Source organism: Columba livia, chromosome 3, assembly GCF_036013475.1.
Source record: "Columba livia isolate bColLiv1 breed racing homer chromosome 3, bColLiv1.pat.W.v2, whole genome shotgun sequence".
Taxonomy (NCBI): Eukaryota; Metazoa; Chordata; class Aves; order Columbiformes; family Columbidae; genus Columba; species Columba livia.
Window position 1 is genome coordinate 68366882 of NC_088604.1, and position 18709 is coordinate 68385590.

Below are 18709 nucleotides of genomic sequence, written 5' to 3' on the forward strand. Positions count from 1 at the left end.
GAGTGATGCAGGCAGTTATTGAGACATTTACCTGATCAGCAGATCAAAATAGCAGCTGTGGGCAATGTGTGCAAGTCAAGTCTATGGCCTCTGACTATATCTGTACACTTCGGAGTCTGAGGTTTTTTATACTACTTGCACCGATACCCACTGATGGCAGTGATATTCACAGAGGGCACATGCTTACTCTAAATACAAAGGAATTTGGAAACAGGATCTTTTGTGGAATGAAAGCTGCAAAAGCAATGCCTTCTACAGCTTTAAGGGAACATGAAAAAGGGTGTCCCTTTTCATGTGGTATTTATACTTGATTTAGCAAGGGTTGTGCAATAACATGAAAAACGCAGATGAGCAAGAGGCTGAGATATGATCAAGGACATGTCAGATTATAGCAACATGAGTTAATGTGGCCCTGGGAAACAAGTTTCTGAAGCATGTGGTTACTAGAAGTGAATTAAGAAAGTGAGAAAAAAACCCCAACCCATTAGCTATTATTTACTCCTGCTCTGCTTAAAGAGATCCAAGCCAGGTCTGAATAAGCTGGCCTGCTTACATGATAAATGGCTGTGCCCTGTAGATATATTAATACAGGTCCCAGAAACTGTTAGCACCTACCTTCACTTGTACTAACCCTGCTTGCCTCTCTGCTGGACTAACTGCTTTGCTAACTAAATTCAAGAGCTGGCTCACTGGAGGGTAGTTTTTCTGGTTAGTTCCACATGATGTTGTTCTTGGCTCTACCATCCATTTCTCATATTAACTGAAGCCACTTAGAGGATGATGAATTCTGGCTGATTACTCAGGTCAAAGTAGCAGTACACCTTTTCAATGTGATTTCTGCTAGCACAGGCCCTTGTTTCTCAGTTTCACAAACATAAGAAAACAGGATCTAAGATGACACTTGCCTGTTCATTTTTGGTCAGTCTTGTTTTGTTATGGATGTCAGACGTAACCAGGTTGAATCCATGTTTCTCTGATAAAATTCTCAAAAGCAAAACCACAGTTCGACTCCCACACTTTCCAACTCTGTTGTAGACCACCTGGCTGGGGAAAGGAAGTACCTAAATAAAAATTGAAAAAAACAGAGTCAGAATATTGGTATTTTTGTTTCTGTGTACCTTTGAATCACAGAATATTTTGACTGTAAACCAACAGATACATAAAGGAGAATTTCTAGGACCCTACCCAGGTCAGGAGAATTCACTTCCAACAGCAAGCTACAAGCTCTTCAGAATAGAAACACATGGCTCAGGAGATGGCATGCTGAGATTTCCCCCTCATGATCCAGCTTAAGGTAACAATGCAGATCAGTAGCTACTGCAGAAACGCTAAACAACTGCTGATGTTTTCTAGTGAAGATGATGAAGGGCTTGTAACTGCAATGCAAATTGTCAGCTCTAGTGACACCTCCCATGCAAAGAATGAAGAGGAGTGAATTTGCACTACAGTTTGGCAACTCAAAGTGAAGTTGACATAATGCAAGAAGAATGCTTGAATTGTGAAACTTCAGTTTAAAAAGAAGATAACCCACAAACCAGTTGTACAGAGCTGAAATTAATCAACTCTTTCAATTTCAAACATAAATAAGAATCTTCCAAAAAGACTCAGAGAACAAATCATGCCACTGGCTAGGTATGTTCTAGTGGAATAAACTACGCTAGGGGCCACAGGTGGCCTGGATGCCAGCTGGCACAGTCTGGTCACATCTGTACAGGTAGCGCTCACTAAACCTCAGAGCAGAATAGCCACATCCAACCTGCCCACCAGGAAGGGTCTCCAGCCCACGCCAACTCTTGTGCCATGCTCTCCTCCCTGGATAACTAAAACAAGCAAGTAGGAATTCACTCTCTTGAAGTGCACTGTATCCAGCTTTGTTTTCTTCCTGGACAATGCCCATGGGCTATTCTTCCAGTAAAAGGCATTCTGAAGTCACACTATTGCACTAGACATGTATTTGATGTATAGCATACAGCCGCGGCATTTGATAATATAGGCCAAGAGGAACGTTTTCAAGCCTTTTACATTGGCTGAGTCAGGAGCTCACAGCTTCACCCACAGCGGTGCATATATGGCACTCACTTATGGAAAGCTCATTTTTCTGTTTAAGACAAAGGACAGAAAATATTTCCTGACACGGGGCCCTGGTTTCAGGTGACATGTGTTCAGCACAAAGAATGGCTCATGTGGCAAAGTGATTGCATGTCAACTTATAGTTACTTTTGCTGTTGATGCAATCACAGTCTCCCAGCAGAAGGATTTCTAGCATACAAGCAGTCAAATGAGGCATATGGGCTTCTGGCACTTCTCACTGTAAGAGGTCTTCATCAGGGAAGAAAAATTATTCCTTGGGCAACCCTTCAGATTATTTTCAAATAAGACTGAAAACTAGAACAAAACCCAACCAACCAACCAACAAACAACAACAACAAAAAAGAAAAACAAAATAAAAGGAAAAAATAAAAAAGGAAAAAAATAAAAGGAAAAAGGGAAGAGAGGAGGGAATACAGAGGAAAAAAAAAATAAAAGAAAGAAAGAAAAAGAAAAAAATCTGGATTCCTGGATTCCCTTATGTATAATGGGAACATACTGGCACTTTGCTATCAGCATTACATTTCAAGACCAAAAGAACATTACTACTGTTACTAGCTGCAGTGTTTAGGATACCCTTCACTGCAACATAAACACGGAAGCCGTCATTCTCCAGATTACCTGGGGAAGGTGTAGGTATTTGGTGTTCACAGCCTTGGTTTTCCAAGTTCCAGGAAATCACATCTGCTGATTTGGCTCAGATAACACCCACAAAACACACTAAGTCTTACTATTTTCTAATGTTTTTCATAGAGTTTTCTACAAGAAATCTAGCACCCTTACTCCTTATCAATCTTTTCTTCAGAAGCCTTGCTGCCTAGGAAATGCAAAATCCCAGCTTCAATGATTAGAAAACTCCACAGGTGATGAATGTAACATCTCTATGTTACAGCTGTAGTGAACCTTTCCCAAAACAACTGCTAGTGATGTCTGCAAGGTTAACAGGTGAACACATTTTGTTTATTATACCACCAGGGACACCATATTGAAAGTTTTCCTATTGAAGAACACACAAACTGTTTTCTGGATCATCCCCTTTTTGATTCATTTCTTCGCATGACAAAAACCAACATCAGCATTTACCATGGCCCTCCACACAACAAGACTGTAACTTGTGGAACAGGAGCTTCTCCTCTGGTCAAACACTTTTTGTGTATTTTGCTGTCCAAGTATGCAAAAGTCTTCAAGAGAAATATGAAGTAGATGCAGACAAGTGGAAGTGAATATGCAAGAGCACATACAGCATGTGTTCACTTAGCATCCTGGAAATGTGACATATGATAAGTCTTCGTAGGACTATGTAAACGTTTAAAAGTGCTTTACAATTATTAACTGCTTTGATTTTCATAGCAGAGTGGCATTTTGCAATATAGGGAGCAAAACTTTTTCTTCAAGTTCTAATTAAATCCCTGCCTAAATTATCTGGTAACTTTGGATCAATCTTATTAATACCATTCTTTAAAAAAGGAAATAAAATTAAAGCAGGTCTTTGTAAGGTCTCTATTCTAAATGCAAACAACTTTACCAGCTAAAAAACAAGTTTGGCCAGTTCTCACCTTTGTTTTTGGGACCCACCTTCCTGTGTAGCACACAGACAATAACCATAGCAACCCTCAAAAAAACCCCAACCATAACCAAATACTCACTGCAGACAGAGAAAACTGAAATAAAGGGCTATTATTTTCAGACAACTGTTTAGCTTAATGGAGGCCAATATATCAATGCCTCGATTCAGTAAACATCTGAAAGCACTTAGGTAAAATCAGACAAGATTCAAGATAAAGGCTAAGCTCAAAGCTCGCTTCAGAAGAACACAAGCATTAACAATAATAAAAACTTCACATGCAGCGCTGCTGGTTGTGGTTACCTTTAGGGAAATGTTGCTGAAGGTTTGCTCATGTTTCATCTGTTTACGTCACCATTCCACTCGCACACCTCAATGGACCAGGGAGCGTGCCCAATACACAAAGCCACGCAGTACACAGGCTTTTGGTGCAAAAGCGAGTATTTGTTTAATGTGACCAATTCTCTTTGGACGCTGCAAATCTGCTTTCCACATTTTAGAAAGTGTCTAATTAATTTCTTAGAAAAAGAAATGCTTTTTCCAGAAACTGGAGTTTGTATCAGGCAAAGTAAACAAGAGACAAAACTTTTTCAGAGAGGCACTTTTACCCTTCACAATACACATAACAGCAAGACTCAGACAATGTAAGAGGCGATGGCAGAGGAGGCACTTGAAAAGAAGACTCTATATTAGCAGAAACAATATGGCAAACAGCAGTTGGAGGTTTACAAAATGCTAAGTGGATTACATTTTATTTGACACTAAGAATATGTATCATGTAGCCTGACTGACTGCTGAGGTGATGCCCTGGTAGCATGATATTCATGTAACAATAACCACAAAATAATTAGAGTGACTTTACTGAGCACTGCATCAACGCCCAGAGGTAATATAAACAAATCAAACATGTAATTCACTTTGGAGTTATATGAATTAGTACTCACAGCTGTAAAAAAAAGCAAAACCCATGGTATAATTACAACAGCTCTCTCCAAGGGTTTTAGAAAGTTATATAGCAATTTACTTGTCAGTTTAAACTGAGGTGGGTTTTTTTTTGTTGTTCCACAGTTAAAGATGTCAAGAACCATTGCAAATGAAAACAAGGAGAAGAAAAGGCAAGTTTATGCCCAAATGCATTTGCATTATGGATGAAAACTGCTCAAGCAGCTCTGTGGGCAAGTCTACCCATGTCAGGAGGGGAACCATTTCTCAGCCTGACAAAAACTGGAGCTTCCATCTTCAGTAGTGGCTTTGTATCCAGGTGAACCTTTGCATCATTTAAAAAAAAAAAATCACACTGGATAATTACTTGCAGTGTCAACAACTTAGGGATCCATTCAAAGGACTAAATAATTCCACTTTAACTGCGCCAAATCCAGTATAATTTTGTCAATTTGCAAACAATCTCACAGACCAGGTACAATTGCCTGGACAAATAACTCATAGCAGAGATACACATTCCCAGAAAGCAATCTATTATTTCCACAACTTCCGCATGTGACCGACTGTCCCCTGTCCTTACTCATGAGAGGGGCCAGATGTAGGTGCCAGACCTGGCTTCCTCTTTCTATGCAGACACTAACCTCTGATCCCATAATGTTCCATGTTTTTTCATGTGAATGAGCCCAAAAAACACAGACAAAACTGGTCAGGTCTTGTGAGCAATGAAACATTTGCTGACACCACACATCTCACAAACTCTCAATTTTTCTTCCTGTCCAACTCAGACAGAATTATTAAAATTAAAAAATGGCTTATTAGGTCAAAACAATGGCCCATTTGGCTCATGAATGCTGGAAGATGCTCGTTAGGCACCCACAAACCTGAGCACCATCAGTAGTTTTCTCCAGGATCTCTCCTCCTCCTCCAGATACTGCATATTGTATATGGGATGTTAGAAGGCACATCCTTGTGCCTGAAGAATTTCTGCCACAGCCTGCTACACCAACAAATTCCAGAATTTTCTTATCCACCATGCATTTCATTTGTAGCTCATCTTCTACCATTTCCAGAGAATATCCACTCTTGCATTGTGTGTTTCATGAAGACAGATCATATAGTTCAGTCATTAGCTCTGATATCTTCTTAGATCCATCGGATGCCTATTTTTTAATTAAAGTTTGTCACAAGCCTGCCATGGCTTATTGAAAGACAAACACAAAGGCCACTAAGAGATAACATATTCCAAACCTAACTTCAGGAACTGCTGCACAAAATCTCATTCCAATCAAATAGTAACTTAATGAAAAATTGCTAACACAGAGATAAGCCAGCAGAAAACATGACTGAAAGATGAAGAAGAGAGAAAACAAAATAAATCACTAGTTAGCCTCCTTCTTCCCCAGCCAAACCACACAGATCAGTTATGTTGAGATCCATGTGTGGACTGCAGTGCCATGGGATAGAGACAAGCTTTTGGAATGCACCAACTCTAAAGCAGACCAGACAGCATGATTTTCTCTGTGGGTCACTGAAAATACACTAAAAACTGCAAGAACGGTAAGGATGAAGTTTGTTTGCTTTCAAAGTTTGAAAGCCATACAACTTCAGTGGAGAGCTGAAAAGGAGGCAGAAGAATAAACAGAAGATTCTTCTGTTAAATTTTCATTAAGCAACTAATTTAATTGAAAAAGGATGACTTCCTCCACCCCCCACCACAAACAATGCATTTCATCTGTGTGGCAGCTGATACATTTGGAAGAATAAGTTAAAATCTGTTCTCTAATGATTCAACATCCCTAAGTACCAAAATTGAAAACATAAGCAGGCAGCACAAGAAGCAAAAGGAGGCTGGTTGTAGACATAGTCCTCAAACTTATTAAAACTAAAGAAAAGCATTACTATGAAATGTCTGCCAAAGCTAATGGTTCCTGATGCATCCCACAAAACAGATCCGTAGACCCAACATCAAAATTTCCAATAATTATTCTATGAAGAAGTACTGCACCCTTGCAAATCTAAAAAGAGCTCAGTCCAAAGCATAGTAAAATCTCCCTGTTAAGTCTCAGATCAGGTCCTATTACAAGATAATACAGATATACATATAGCAAATTGGAATTACAATAATATCAATAGCAACCTGGGAAAATTATGAAGAAAAGATGAAAGAACAAGCTTTCAGTTTTGGATGCATCCTGTCAGCAAATTTTGTTTTCCTATTTTTATACCTTACACCTCATTTATCTTCCTACAACAGCCACTCGCAGCTGGGCAAAACCTCTACTTCTGCAATCTGCTGCACAAGATTCCCTGCCAAACAGAGCAGAGAAACAGGTGTATTTCAGGTATGTGAAGTCACAGCAACGTTCAAATTCAGCACATGTACTCAAAGAGACAAATGGGTTGGTAATGAGCAGATGCTCGATTCACTCAGCAGTTTCAGGTGGTCACTGATATCAGGCAGCCTCCAGAGGTATGAGCACATGAGCAGGACTCCTGGATTTCATCACTCAGCAACACTCACTGTGTGCAAGGGATGGCAGCTCCAGCTCCTCAGGGATGAAGCAGGTGAGAGGGAGACACCCTACCAAACACGTAACTGCTTAACCAAATATTTTCCTTTCACCCTTTCTTAACACAGCATGCTTTTCAACCTCCTCTTCAATTTTCTTGCTTTCCGCTGCAGTTTGCAACTTGTTCACCTCTTCTGGGACCAAAACTAGACACAGTGCTTTATCTTTTCACCTTAGTACCAGCAAAAATGGAGCAGTTATCCTTTATATTTTGCAGACATCCCTTTTTATAATATATCTCAGGATGGCATTTAGAAGAATCAAAGCATATAGGACTGTTGCTGGTATAGAGAGGGGTGCAGAACAAAGCCACTCTTTTTCTTTTTTACCCTTAATGAGTGTATGCAGATTGGAACAGAAAAAGGACAGGAAGACCCTCACTAATTTTCTTGTGAAAAGCGGTATTTTCATCTCTTACTTGTAAAGTTCATCACATTATCAAATCGTCTTACTGATATGCACCTATCTCATAACAAGATAAAGGAGATAAATGATACGAGGACATGGTTCACTGATGCTGGCATTTGTTGAGGGAACTACCATGAATAAAGCTAGGTTAAGAATTTTGGTGTCACTTTAATTACCCAGTTTTGCACTGGAAGGTTCTCCATGCAATATCAAAAAACCCTTAAGCTGCAGAATTTGTGCAAGCCAGATTTTAACTCCAGAGCAGCTTCACATTATATGTATATGTATCTTGGAACTGTAAAGCTTAAAACTGCTGTTTTTCCTCCTGAGCCCAGGGTTTTGCACACTCTGATGTGCTTAGAACACACTGGCGCAGTTATTCTCTGTTTAAGTAGTAAATCCTATCACATCCAACACACATGTTTATATTGGATACTTACAAAGTGAGAGATATTAAGTAGCTAAGCCTGGTTTTAAAACTTTTTATAATACATCATGGCACTGGTGTTCCCTTAAGTAACCTAACTACCTTACAGTAGTTTCCATCCTTCCAATGCAATATTCACAAATTCATAAATTCACCCTGGGAGCTAATAATATTGGATTTGATTGTGGTGAGTGGTGGACTAAATAATTCATTCCTCTGTATGCACTTGTCTTTCTTCACATTAAGGTTTAACCCTTTTGTACCTGTTGTGGTTGGCTATCTATTAGGCTACAGCTAGTGCAACAAGTCACCGTCTCACCATTGCCAAGGACCTGTCATACTGTGTTTCGGTTTGCTCTCCTGCCCATTACTTCAGGCTCCCTTCAGTAGTTTCAGATTTTATTTTCATGTCTCCAGCATGCTTGTCTTTTCCACTGCACTGTGCACAGGCACTTTATAAGTCAATTACAGTATGAAGTAAAGGTTGTTTATAGCTGTAACTGCATTATAATTCGTAAAACAGGCCAGTTCTGCTGGACTGTTACCCACACACTTGTTACTGATGAGCTGGCTCTGAGATGCTCTTGCTCCACATGCTCAGAGGAACTCAAAGGGACTGAATCTCCATCACGGCTTCTGCAGTTAACAGATCCAAATGTACTTCATGACAATGTGTCACCACCTGGAAGGAGCAGCACCAAGAAGCACCTACAGGAAAGACAATGTGCTGCTGGTCAACTCTTCCAGCAGAGCCAGAACACAGTGGAAATCCCAGTGTCATTCCAAATTACTTGCAGGCCCAGAATACCTTCCCCAACTGACCACGGCCCACCTCTGAGTCACAAGCAGATTCTGTGGCATTGGAGATGCTGCATGTCAAAGGCAATAATAGATGAGTCTCGGCATCAAGTTCTCCCATTTCACACTTCTGCAATCTGAAATGATTAATCTGGCTTGCTCAGGCAAACAAAACCTCATTCCTGAAGACTGAGGCAGGCCTCCTTTCCATTTCAGAGGGACCTTCTTCCTGGGTCGACTCAAAATCCCCAGTGGTGGCAGCAGCAAAGGCCTCCACGCTCCCCAAGATGGTAGGGCATCATGAGTGCTGTCCTGAGAGTTACCTGTTCATATGTACCCTTCCCTGTCCTTACAATAATCCCCCAAACTCCTCCTTCACCTGAATTACCATGATACCATCAGCCTCACCCAGACCCCTTCAGCCCAGTCAAGACACCTCTATTTTCCTGACATTTTGACTCTATTGTTGACCACTCATAGGTGAATTCACAAGCTCATTTTTGATTAAAAGCTCACAGCCCTTACTAGAGTACTTCACCACTATTTACTACTTCCTGAACTTTGTAGTTTTGTAAAACCATGACCTACCAGCTCATTTTCAAGACCATGAGGCTTTCAGAACAATACTAGAATTTTTGTATATGCATATTTCCCTTCCCCTCAGTACTGCAAGCCTCCACAGCATCCCAAGTTCCACATTTTCAATTTTTTTTTTTTTTTCTTCAGGTCAACTGAGATTCAGAATTGTTCAATGGTAACAGTTCAAGATTTAAGGACAGCATCAAAAATACAAGACTTGTGGTAAAATCATGAGTACTACTCAAACTGAGTCCCAAGGCTTAGCAACATCAACCAAATCAGTCTGTCACTCTCAAAAGATACCCTGTTATGCTACCCCTATCCAAAATGGGAGACTTTTGCTTTTCCACAGAAGGTTTAGGTCATCCAGACTCAGCTGTAATTGAACTTTAGCATTATAATCCAGCACTTCCTAATAAAAAGATAATGAAGGTAATGAAGGTGGTCATGATTGAGTGGTTATGGCATCAATAAATTAGTATGAATAAAATAAACAGGCATCAGCAATTCAGTACTATTCAAATATTTTTATGACCCCATTTACAGTTAATAGTACAGATCTGATTCTAGCTTTTCACAATATCTGTGTAATACTAGTGTGCTATATCATTCACCAACTGTGGCTTCAGCAGGATTCCAACTGATTACCAACAGACAATGAGGAAATCTTGTGTAAAATCGGATTTTTCTTCTCAAGCGATACTGTCATTTGTAAGACAGCAGAATGCAATTTAAAAAGAACATAAAATAATTATTCCAAGTATTTCCACAACTATTTTTCACCAACTTTCCTAAATGAGGGAAGTGGATACTACTTTTTTTATGGACTGTACTATGCTAAAAACTCAGCTATACAATTAAACAGTACTTCAAACTATAAAGAGAATCTTTGTGGTTAAGGCCCTTAAATGTAATTTATCTATGTGCTCAGGGCCTTTATATGTACATATCAGCTGCACCAAAATGGGGACATAACCCTGATGCTCTTGCCAAGGCCCAGGGGAAAACCTTTCAATCAATAACAACAGCAAGTTTGACAAAGATCTCATAATTTGTCCTCAAAGGTCAGCCTCACCATCTTGGATGAAGGAAAAAACCTCAAGAAGTTTTGCTAAGGGAATAGCTAGCCCAAATGCTGGAGCAAAATACACCTGTTTTATTAGCTGAAATGCTCAGACCTGAAATAAATCAACTGAACATCATCAGTCACTAATGAACATCAATTCCACAGTGTTATTTAAAAACAGGCTAGCATAATCCATAGGCATCACTCCAATCTACAGAAAAAGGATAAGTAAAATGATCACTTTGCAAATACCTTAAAACTTATAATTTCAGATGTGTATTAAAAAACCCAGGAGGTAGTGAAATAGAGAGTTAAACCAGGAAATTCAAGTGCTTTAACTTGAAGAGTTAATTTTTACTGAGTAGGAGGTTACATTTGGCTCAACTATATTCCCTTTTTATCTGTCACACACTAACACCATCAAGACCAGAGATGTGCTAGGGTTACTGGAGGTTGTATCTACCTGCAGAAAAGCACACACAGATCTGTCTTAGAACTCGTGAAAATCTAGGGTTAGTCAGTATCTGGTCAAGTCTTTGGTGCCTAAGGACTAAAGAAACGGCCTGTGCCAGACACATTACCTTCAGACCACTGGCAAGGGTGACCACTGCTCATCTTGAACAGTCAGGTAAACCTTTACTGGGGGAAGACATGAAAAACTGGCTAAACTGGCCTTAAAGGGAGAATCAGAACCACATCAGCGATATTTGTGTACAGCAGCGAGCAAAGCTTTGCTTCTCTACTCACGCTAAGAAAATTGCTGTCGCCACCTTTATTTGAAAAAAACAGCCCAGTACCCTCATCTCCTGAAATGTGACAACGCTACTTCTTATTTGGAGAATAAGTGCTATTTTCAGTTCTTCCACTGGGAGAAAAAAACAACCACAACCCCCCTGTCAACATAGTATTAAAAAAAAAAAAAATAGTTTTGGCACTTAGCCATGACACAAAGCCAAAACTAATACGATTTCCAACAAAACACTGGAATTTGTTCTGCAAAACAGCTACAGCCCAGTGTGTATCAACTGTTGGTGGCCTTCCACTACAGCTAACTACATACCACCAATATTAGCTATCAGTCATTTAAATCCTGGGCAATGGACTGTTGTTCATTATCTTAATTTCTAGTTTTTAAAGCATTTTTAGGCAGACACATAAAATTAGAATCCTTTTGACTCTAAAACTTACTTCCTAAACATACCAAATGCCTCTCGCACATTTTCATTTCATTCAGGGAAGGCTGTAATTCCCTCTGATGGATAATGCAGGCATTAGAAAAACACTGGAGAGCTTCACATAATAGTGCCACACAGGACTGACCACAGGTGAATGCAGCAGGGCAAAGTTATGCTGCCCAGGGTATGTCACCACCAGGATTGAAAGAAACAAATCAAGGGTTTTGTCATCTGCCCGTTGCATGTGCTACTAAGGGAAGGTGCATCATGTCATCTGTGCTTTGTGAGCATCACAATTGAAAATACTATTTATACTGAAATTCTTTAAATGTTGGATTTGGGATTAGTTTCTTCTGACACCTTTTTATACGTCAAATTAAACCATTCATTGATCTCAACCATCTACTAGTTTAAATGTAGACAGTTATCTCGTCATATGAATAGAGGCTACCTAAAAGATAATGACAATTACAGAGAATTTAGTTTCACTTGCACAGGCAGAGTTCACAGTTTAGAGCTGAAGCTTTAGAAGGGTAAATAATTGCACTTAGCCAATAATGCAATATGTGAGATTTACAAAGCAAGAGTATACCCACGCAAAACATGAGCCTAAGCAGATACCAGGAATTACTAATATCTGCCCTTTTTACCGATCCCCACCCACGTTTTGATTAGAAGAATGAAAAACAAAACAACCCACCCAGGAAAAGCAGGCTTGTCTCTATGTTGTCCTAGAGATGACTGAAATGTGCATCCATCTTCTATCAATGTTTCTAAACACATGAAAGTGCTTCAAAAAGCAAAATATCTGTAACTTATACAAGGCTATAGCCTGCTACTCCACTGAGTTACTCAAAGTTTCAGGAGTGAGTAGGAGTGAGTATGATTATGGAGGAAGCCCAATAACTTTACTGACTGTGAGTAATTAATCAAAGAGTACCTATGCAACTAATCAATTATGTAGGTACCTCATCAGCTGGACTTTCTACAGGCAGCTGAGCTGCAGCTGGATGAAGCTCCGTGAACACAGCCCAAAATGACAGGTTTAGACAGGCAAAAGAAATTTTCATAATGTAAACATGAAAGTTTCTGAATTGCATAAGTCTGTCCAACTGCTACTATCCACTGGAGCGTGGTTCCCATCCATGGCACCATTAATCAGTATACCCAAAAGACCAAAATCTGAACAAAGTTTTCAAGGTTAAAACGTCTTATCTAGGTTACAGCCTTTTCCATACTGGCACAGCTGGGCATTTCTGAATGCTAATGCAAGTGCGAAAATACAGGTCGGGAATCAGCAATGCTTTACTCTTTGGAGCTGAGGGTTCAATGAGGGTTTATGACAAACATAATGCTTTACTCCCTGCAAGCTGCTGTACTTCTAGGAAAGAGAAGCAGATGGTACCCAAATAACAGAGAAAATATCTTTCAAGAGCATAAAGGGTACTAAATAAATGTTAAGTCTCAAACATTTGCTTAGCCTTAGATTCCCCCCATATCAGTTAATAAACTTAAAAGTTTGATTTTGTCACTTCAGTCTACATCCACTTGTTTCTCTAACTGTGGATACAGAAAAATTTGTGTTAAAGAAGAAAATCAGACGTACATCATGTCTCTTTAATTGAGCTGTCTGAACTTTAAGAATGTAACAAATTTATCAGCTGAAAGTTACAGATCTCACCTGCACACAGAGTTTGCAGCAAAAAGGTGAAGAAACCCAGACTACTGCAGCTTGCTTTCACTGATAACTGAGCTGAGTCAAATTGCTTTCCACATTACCCTCCCATCCACCAAAAGCCAACTGCTTCACCCCACTGATGCACATGTGGTTTAGCTTTTTAACTAAAGGCCTGGTGGCTCAGGATGTGATTTCACGGTCAGTTTGAACAGAGATGAGTAAGGACTATCCTCAGAGTGGTTCTTCACATCTACCCTACCTCTAACTACTCATTCCTGCTGCACCAGCACTCACAGGGGGGCAACATCTGTGAAATAATCTGTCTGAAAATCAAACTAGAAGACAGATGTGTGTTCAGGTAACTGCTTTAGCTCACCCACATGAACACCCAGCAGGAATCCTGCACTACTTTCATCAGACTCCACTTTTTGGCTTGAATTGACCAAGCAATCTCACCATTTCATGGGCACTTCTTAAAATAGGTAAAATTTCTACTTAAAGACCAACAGGACTTAAAAAGCATTCAGGCATCTAAGCTCAATTAAAACACTATTGCTTGAAAGGTTTTATACTAAAGAAAGCCATAGGCCATATTATATAAAATAGCCTACGTCAAATTATTAAATCTCCCATCCTGCTTCTGCTTTGGCATTTATAAATAACAATATCACAGTGAGAATTCTGCATAATTTGGAAAGGAAACTTTCAGAAAACTGCACCTTCATGTGTTGCAACTGCACAGCATAAAGACTTCAAAAATATGAGTTGTTCTATCCAAATACCTCAATAAAATACCACACTGTACCTACAGACATTAAGAGAGTCTGGAGAAACAAAGAAGTGGCAAGAGAATGGTGGGGTTTTTTGTTTGTTTGTAGGGTTTTTGTTGTTTTGTTTTTAAATAGTTATTGCACAAAAGGAGTTACAACAGCTGTCTGGAAAGACAGACACGAGGTAGTACCAAGTCGTGTTGTAGAGAATAAACCAACACAGCGCACAACAAAATAAAACAAGGGACACTTAATGCTTGTTTCATTTTTCCTCTTGAAGAAACCATCACGATGCTGGTCCTCATCTGAAATTTCATGAGGTGCCATGGTGATGGTGAGGGACAAGTCAACGCTACACAGTCATACTTGATGGGAACAGTGTACCCTAACACTATAAATGGATTCATTATGCACATTCATTAAATATACCCTACTGCTTTGCTTGAAAGCATTGCACCTACAGCAGAGCCCATATTGTAGGAACTGCTGACAGCAAAAAGCCCACATTCACTCACCTTAATAGTTCCAACTGCAGTGTCAGGCTGTCCTCTCAATCCTTGCAATGCCATGACCATATTGATTTAGAAAATGAACCAGTTAGAGAGGTTCAACCCACCCCTAGCATGGATTGTTTTCCCTGTGACAGCTGAAAGAAAGTAGTTCACCAGGAGGTGACTGGTTCCATTTGCAAGCAAATACTTCAGAAGAAAAACAATGATTGCAGCAATTGGTGAAATTTCCAAAGCCATTAAAGGATGCTTGTCCAACAGAGACAAGTTATGTTTTTGCATGAATATGCAGACAGACAAAACATCACTAAAATCCTGCCTCCCCTTGACTCAATGACAAAAATTCCATTAGTTTAATCACACAGAGGTTTAACCCAAGTTACTTACAAATGTCTGAAAACACTGGGGGGAGGGGAGGAGGGAAAGCTGGAAAGGCCATGTTCTGTTGATGTAAACTCAGCAGAGCTGCTTTGCACACAAGTAAACATAAAATTAGTTAAAAAACAAAACCAAAAAAGCAAGAAGAAAGCAAACGCAAAATATCAGTAGCTCACCTTTTGAGGGGGTGGTCCGTGATCATCCAAATAAGTGGAATTTCCTACAAAAAGAAGAAGGATGCAGATAAACAAAAGTCATTCAACTCAACTTCAAAATTTGTCAGTTCACAGAACCAGTGTATCTCTATTCCAGTGGTTCTGTGATGTCAAATAATTCAAAGAAAATAAAACACCCTCTGTTTAAATTTTTTATTAACAAGAAAAAAAAACAAACTAATTTGTTTTGGCTGTATTTTTTTCATAAAAGATAAGGTGCACATTGTCATTTTAGTATAATACTAAATGGACCAAGGCAACTTCAATTAAATAATCACAGCATTCAATTATTTACATGAGAAAACGGTCAGTTGCATCCTTGTACATTTTAAGCAAGTGAGCATAGTTAATCTCAAAGATTTCTTAAATAATATGTATCAAAGGCCTTCACCAGATTCTGATTTGGAGTTGACAAGCATTGACTTATCTCTCTTCTAACATGGATTCTCATGAACCTTCAAACTAATTCTTTGTTCCCAAACAGTATCAACTGAGAGTTGTATTCTGATATAATGACACCTGCTTTCTTAGTTTGGACAAAAAGCTTCAGAAAAAAAAAAAACAGTTTCTAAAATTTTTAAGTGTCCCCTTTTTAGTTTGCTATAATGAAAAAGGCAACAATTTCAGACTTTTTACCCATTACTTACAAACACCCACTGCTACATACAATATACCCTCTCACACAACCCCATAGGCTGTTTGCCTGCAACTGTCCTTCCTGAACCCTTCTCCTGAAGGATCAATCAGGAGCTCTTCCAAGAAGTCCCAGCAGAAGATGAGACCTTGCAGCAAGTCTAAAAGTTACCCTTGGGCCACACATGCTTCTCCTCTTAGTCATCGTGGTACCAAAGACAGCAAAAATACCTCTGTTCTAACCTTACATCAATACACAGTAGGAGAATCATGTTTACAAATGCCTACTAGATATCCAAATGTCACATGGCGACAACTTTTTTTTTGTTTTACAGCACAGTCTAGTTACTACTATGTCCACTTAAAAGATAACACTCCAATTTCGGCCCATTTTATGAAAGTTTTTTTCATGGCAGTCGCTTCTTCAAATCCAGAAGCAACTAACAGTGATAGAAACTAACTGCCAGACAGACACAAGTGATCAAGGAAATTTAGAGTACTGATTTGAAACCTAGTCAGAATTACTTAGAAACAAAGCGCAGAGGAAGGAAAGCTGCAGACATTCCCCTCATGCTGCCCCATTGCCCTGTGCCGAGCCAGCTCCCATCCCCTGCCTGAGCTCCTGCTTGCATGTGCTGCAGAGCCCATCCCAGCATCCACAGCATGCCACTTCAATTCAATAGTCTGAATTCTTTTGGGTTCAAGTATAAAATGAGTATTTGTTTTCGGTAATAAAAGTGAAACCTTTTGCTGTATGATTCATACCATGCTCTGAGTAAAAAACAAAACAAAACAAAAACCCACACCACTAAAATAACTCAACAAATCCAGCTGCGACGGAGTGCAACAGGCAGGCTCTGGGGTACATGGGCCAGATCCTTAACCCTGCGCAGCCCTGCACGTGCTCTCACTGATCATCGGATCATGGAACTGGGCTTCCATGCTGCTTGCAAAACAGGGGCCACACTGCAGGAGCCTTAATGCACACAGAAATATCCTGAAAAATGTGCACCTAGGTCAGAATATTTATGTGGAAAACCTGCAGGAAAGATAATTACTTTCTAACATAAGTAGAGACCATTAAAAGCTTATTAAGCATGACTCTCCTGTTGGGTATTTGCAAATCTTATGAACTTCAGACAGGATGCTACTTTCACACACAGGACCAACTTCGCAGAGAATACATATCAGAATGGGTTAGTTCAAAAACAAAAGAAAAATTCAGCATTACAAATACTGCAACAATGGAAAAATACTAAGGTAAAGTCACCCTGTGAAGTATTGTCCACTAAGAGATGACAAAGTAGTACAAATAGGAAAGTCCCACAGTAAAAATGTGGGACTTTGCAATGAAAACCATAAATACTAAAACCACTGTTCATAAGTTCAAGTGTTTACTGTAACTACACCAAGATGACAAGCTATCTGTGATGGAGAACATTATTATGCAGCTTTTATATGCTCTGGCACAGACATGTGTTTGACATCACCAAGTGCCACAAGAAGAGAAGAAGCTTTCTATGGTGGAAATTATAAACGGATAGAAGAGGGGTCATCTTTCCTCATGAAGAATATAGCCCATTGTCCTGAAACAACCTATGTCATTAAATTATTAGGATGACTTCTCTGAAGTCTTTTAATAAGGCTTTACTAAAGACATTATTGCTCTTGTCTGCTGCTTTACAAGACACTTCTAGATTTATTTTTCCTGGAGAGGAGTATTTATTCTTTAAAATTGAACTTTTCTGCCTTATAACATATTCTGCCTTCCTGTAATAGCGTGAAAGTCTCAGGCATTTGAAACAAGTCAGACAGAACAATCAATTCTCAAAACAGTGGTATTATGCATTCCACAAACATGCTCAACAGCACACTTGAGCTGACTGAACCCAGTCTCCTCCAGTCTCTGCCAGAGGAGGAAAAAAAAAACCCTCAGTTTTATTACAGAACATGGTGAATACATGGAAGCAGTCCAAATTTTTCCATAATTTATTGTCTTTGAGGTTAAGTGAATCAGCTGTATGCAAAATCTTTGGGGAAACCTCATGGTTATGTTCCTTTTTTTCTTGGAATCACTGAAGTGTGGGGGTTTTGCTTGAAGTGAGCCAAGTTTATACAGAGAAAGATGGTCCCTGACCAGAAGTACGGACAAATATTACTGTGTCCAGTTCAGAATCACACACAACAAAACAAAACAAAAACACCAACGACTGCAATCCTAGAAAAAAAATCTAAAAAAAAATCTTTTCAAAAAATGACTGAGGAGTATGGAAAGATGTGGTAAATGGGCCTGTGTATGAACTGAAGATCCTTTGATAGCAAACAAAGCAGGATCACTCCATTTGAACAACTTAGATATCATGCGGAAAGAACTGAGTAGAGATGAACGGAGAAAGCAAACATGGAAAATGTGGAGTTTTGACTGTTTTCCTGGAGAAGGGTTTTCCCTTGGTGGGAACCACAAGCAGTCTAAGGGAGATGGGATCCAGCTACTGCCAAATTTCGTGTTTTGTGAAAATCCTGCTTTGTTCTCTTCACTGGGTCACCATCTCAAAATTCCAATACAACCTTTACTGGCATCCCATCCATTAGATCATCTGATGTCTAAAGGAAGGGAACAGTTTAATAGTTGGCTGATGAATCTTCTGGTCTAGAAATTGAGATGCTGAAGAATAACTTTCCCACCAAGAACCACTAATCATTAAGAACTGCACCAACTAAATAAACGAAAGTGCCGGTGACTAGTCAGAAGAGGATCAGTTCTGCTCTGCTTCTAGACAAAAACTATTTAAGCAAGAAAGTGGAAAGTCACCCACTATTAAAATCAGTTCAAGGCTCCCTTGTTCTTTTTCCAGCACAAAATTTTTCCCAATACAGAAAACACATCATGGGGGGCTCCACTGACAGGA

The 18709-nt window shown here is 39.4% G+C and overlaps 1 protein-coding gene across 2 annotated transcripts in view; it reads right to left on the bottom strand.

Annotated features, from left to right (window-relative positions):
* Window positions 1-18709, bottom strand: part of UST (uronyl 2-sulfotransferase) — a 169061-nt gene that overhangs the window by 87864 nt on the left and 62488 nt on the right. For both annotated transcript variants that reach the window (XM_065057476.1, XM_065057477.1), the window contains exons 2-3: window positions 15129-15172; window positions 906-1061 (exon numbers count right to left, since the gene is read on the bottom strand). In XM_065057476.1, coding sequence (XP_064913548.1) covers window positions 906-1061; window positions 15129-15172 — 200 coding nt within the window. The remainder of the gene's footprint in view (window positions 1-905; window positions 1062-15128; window positions 15173-18709) is intronic.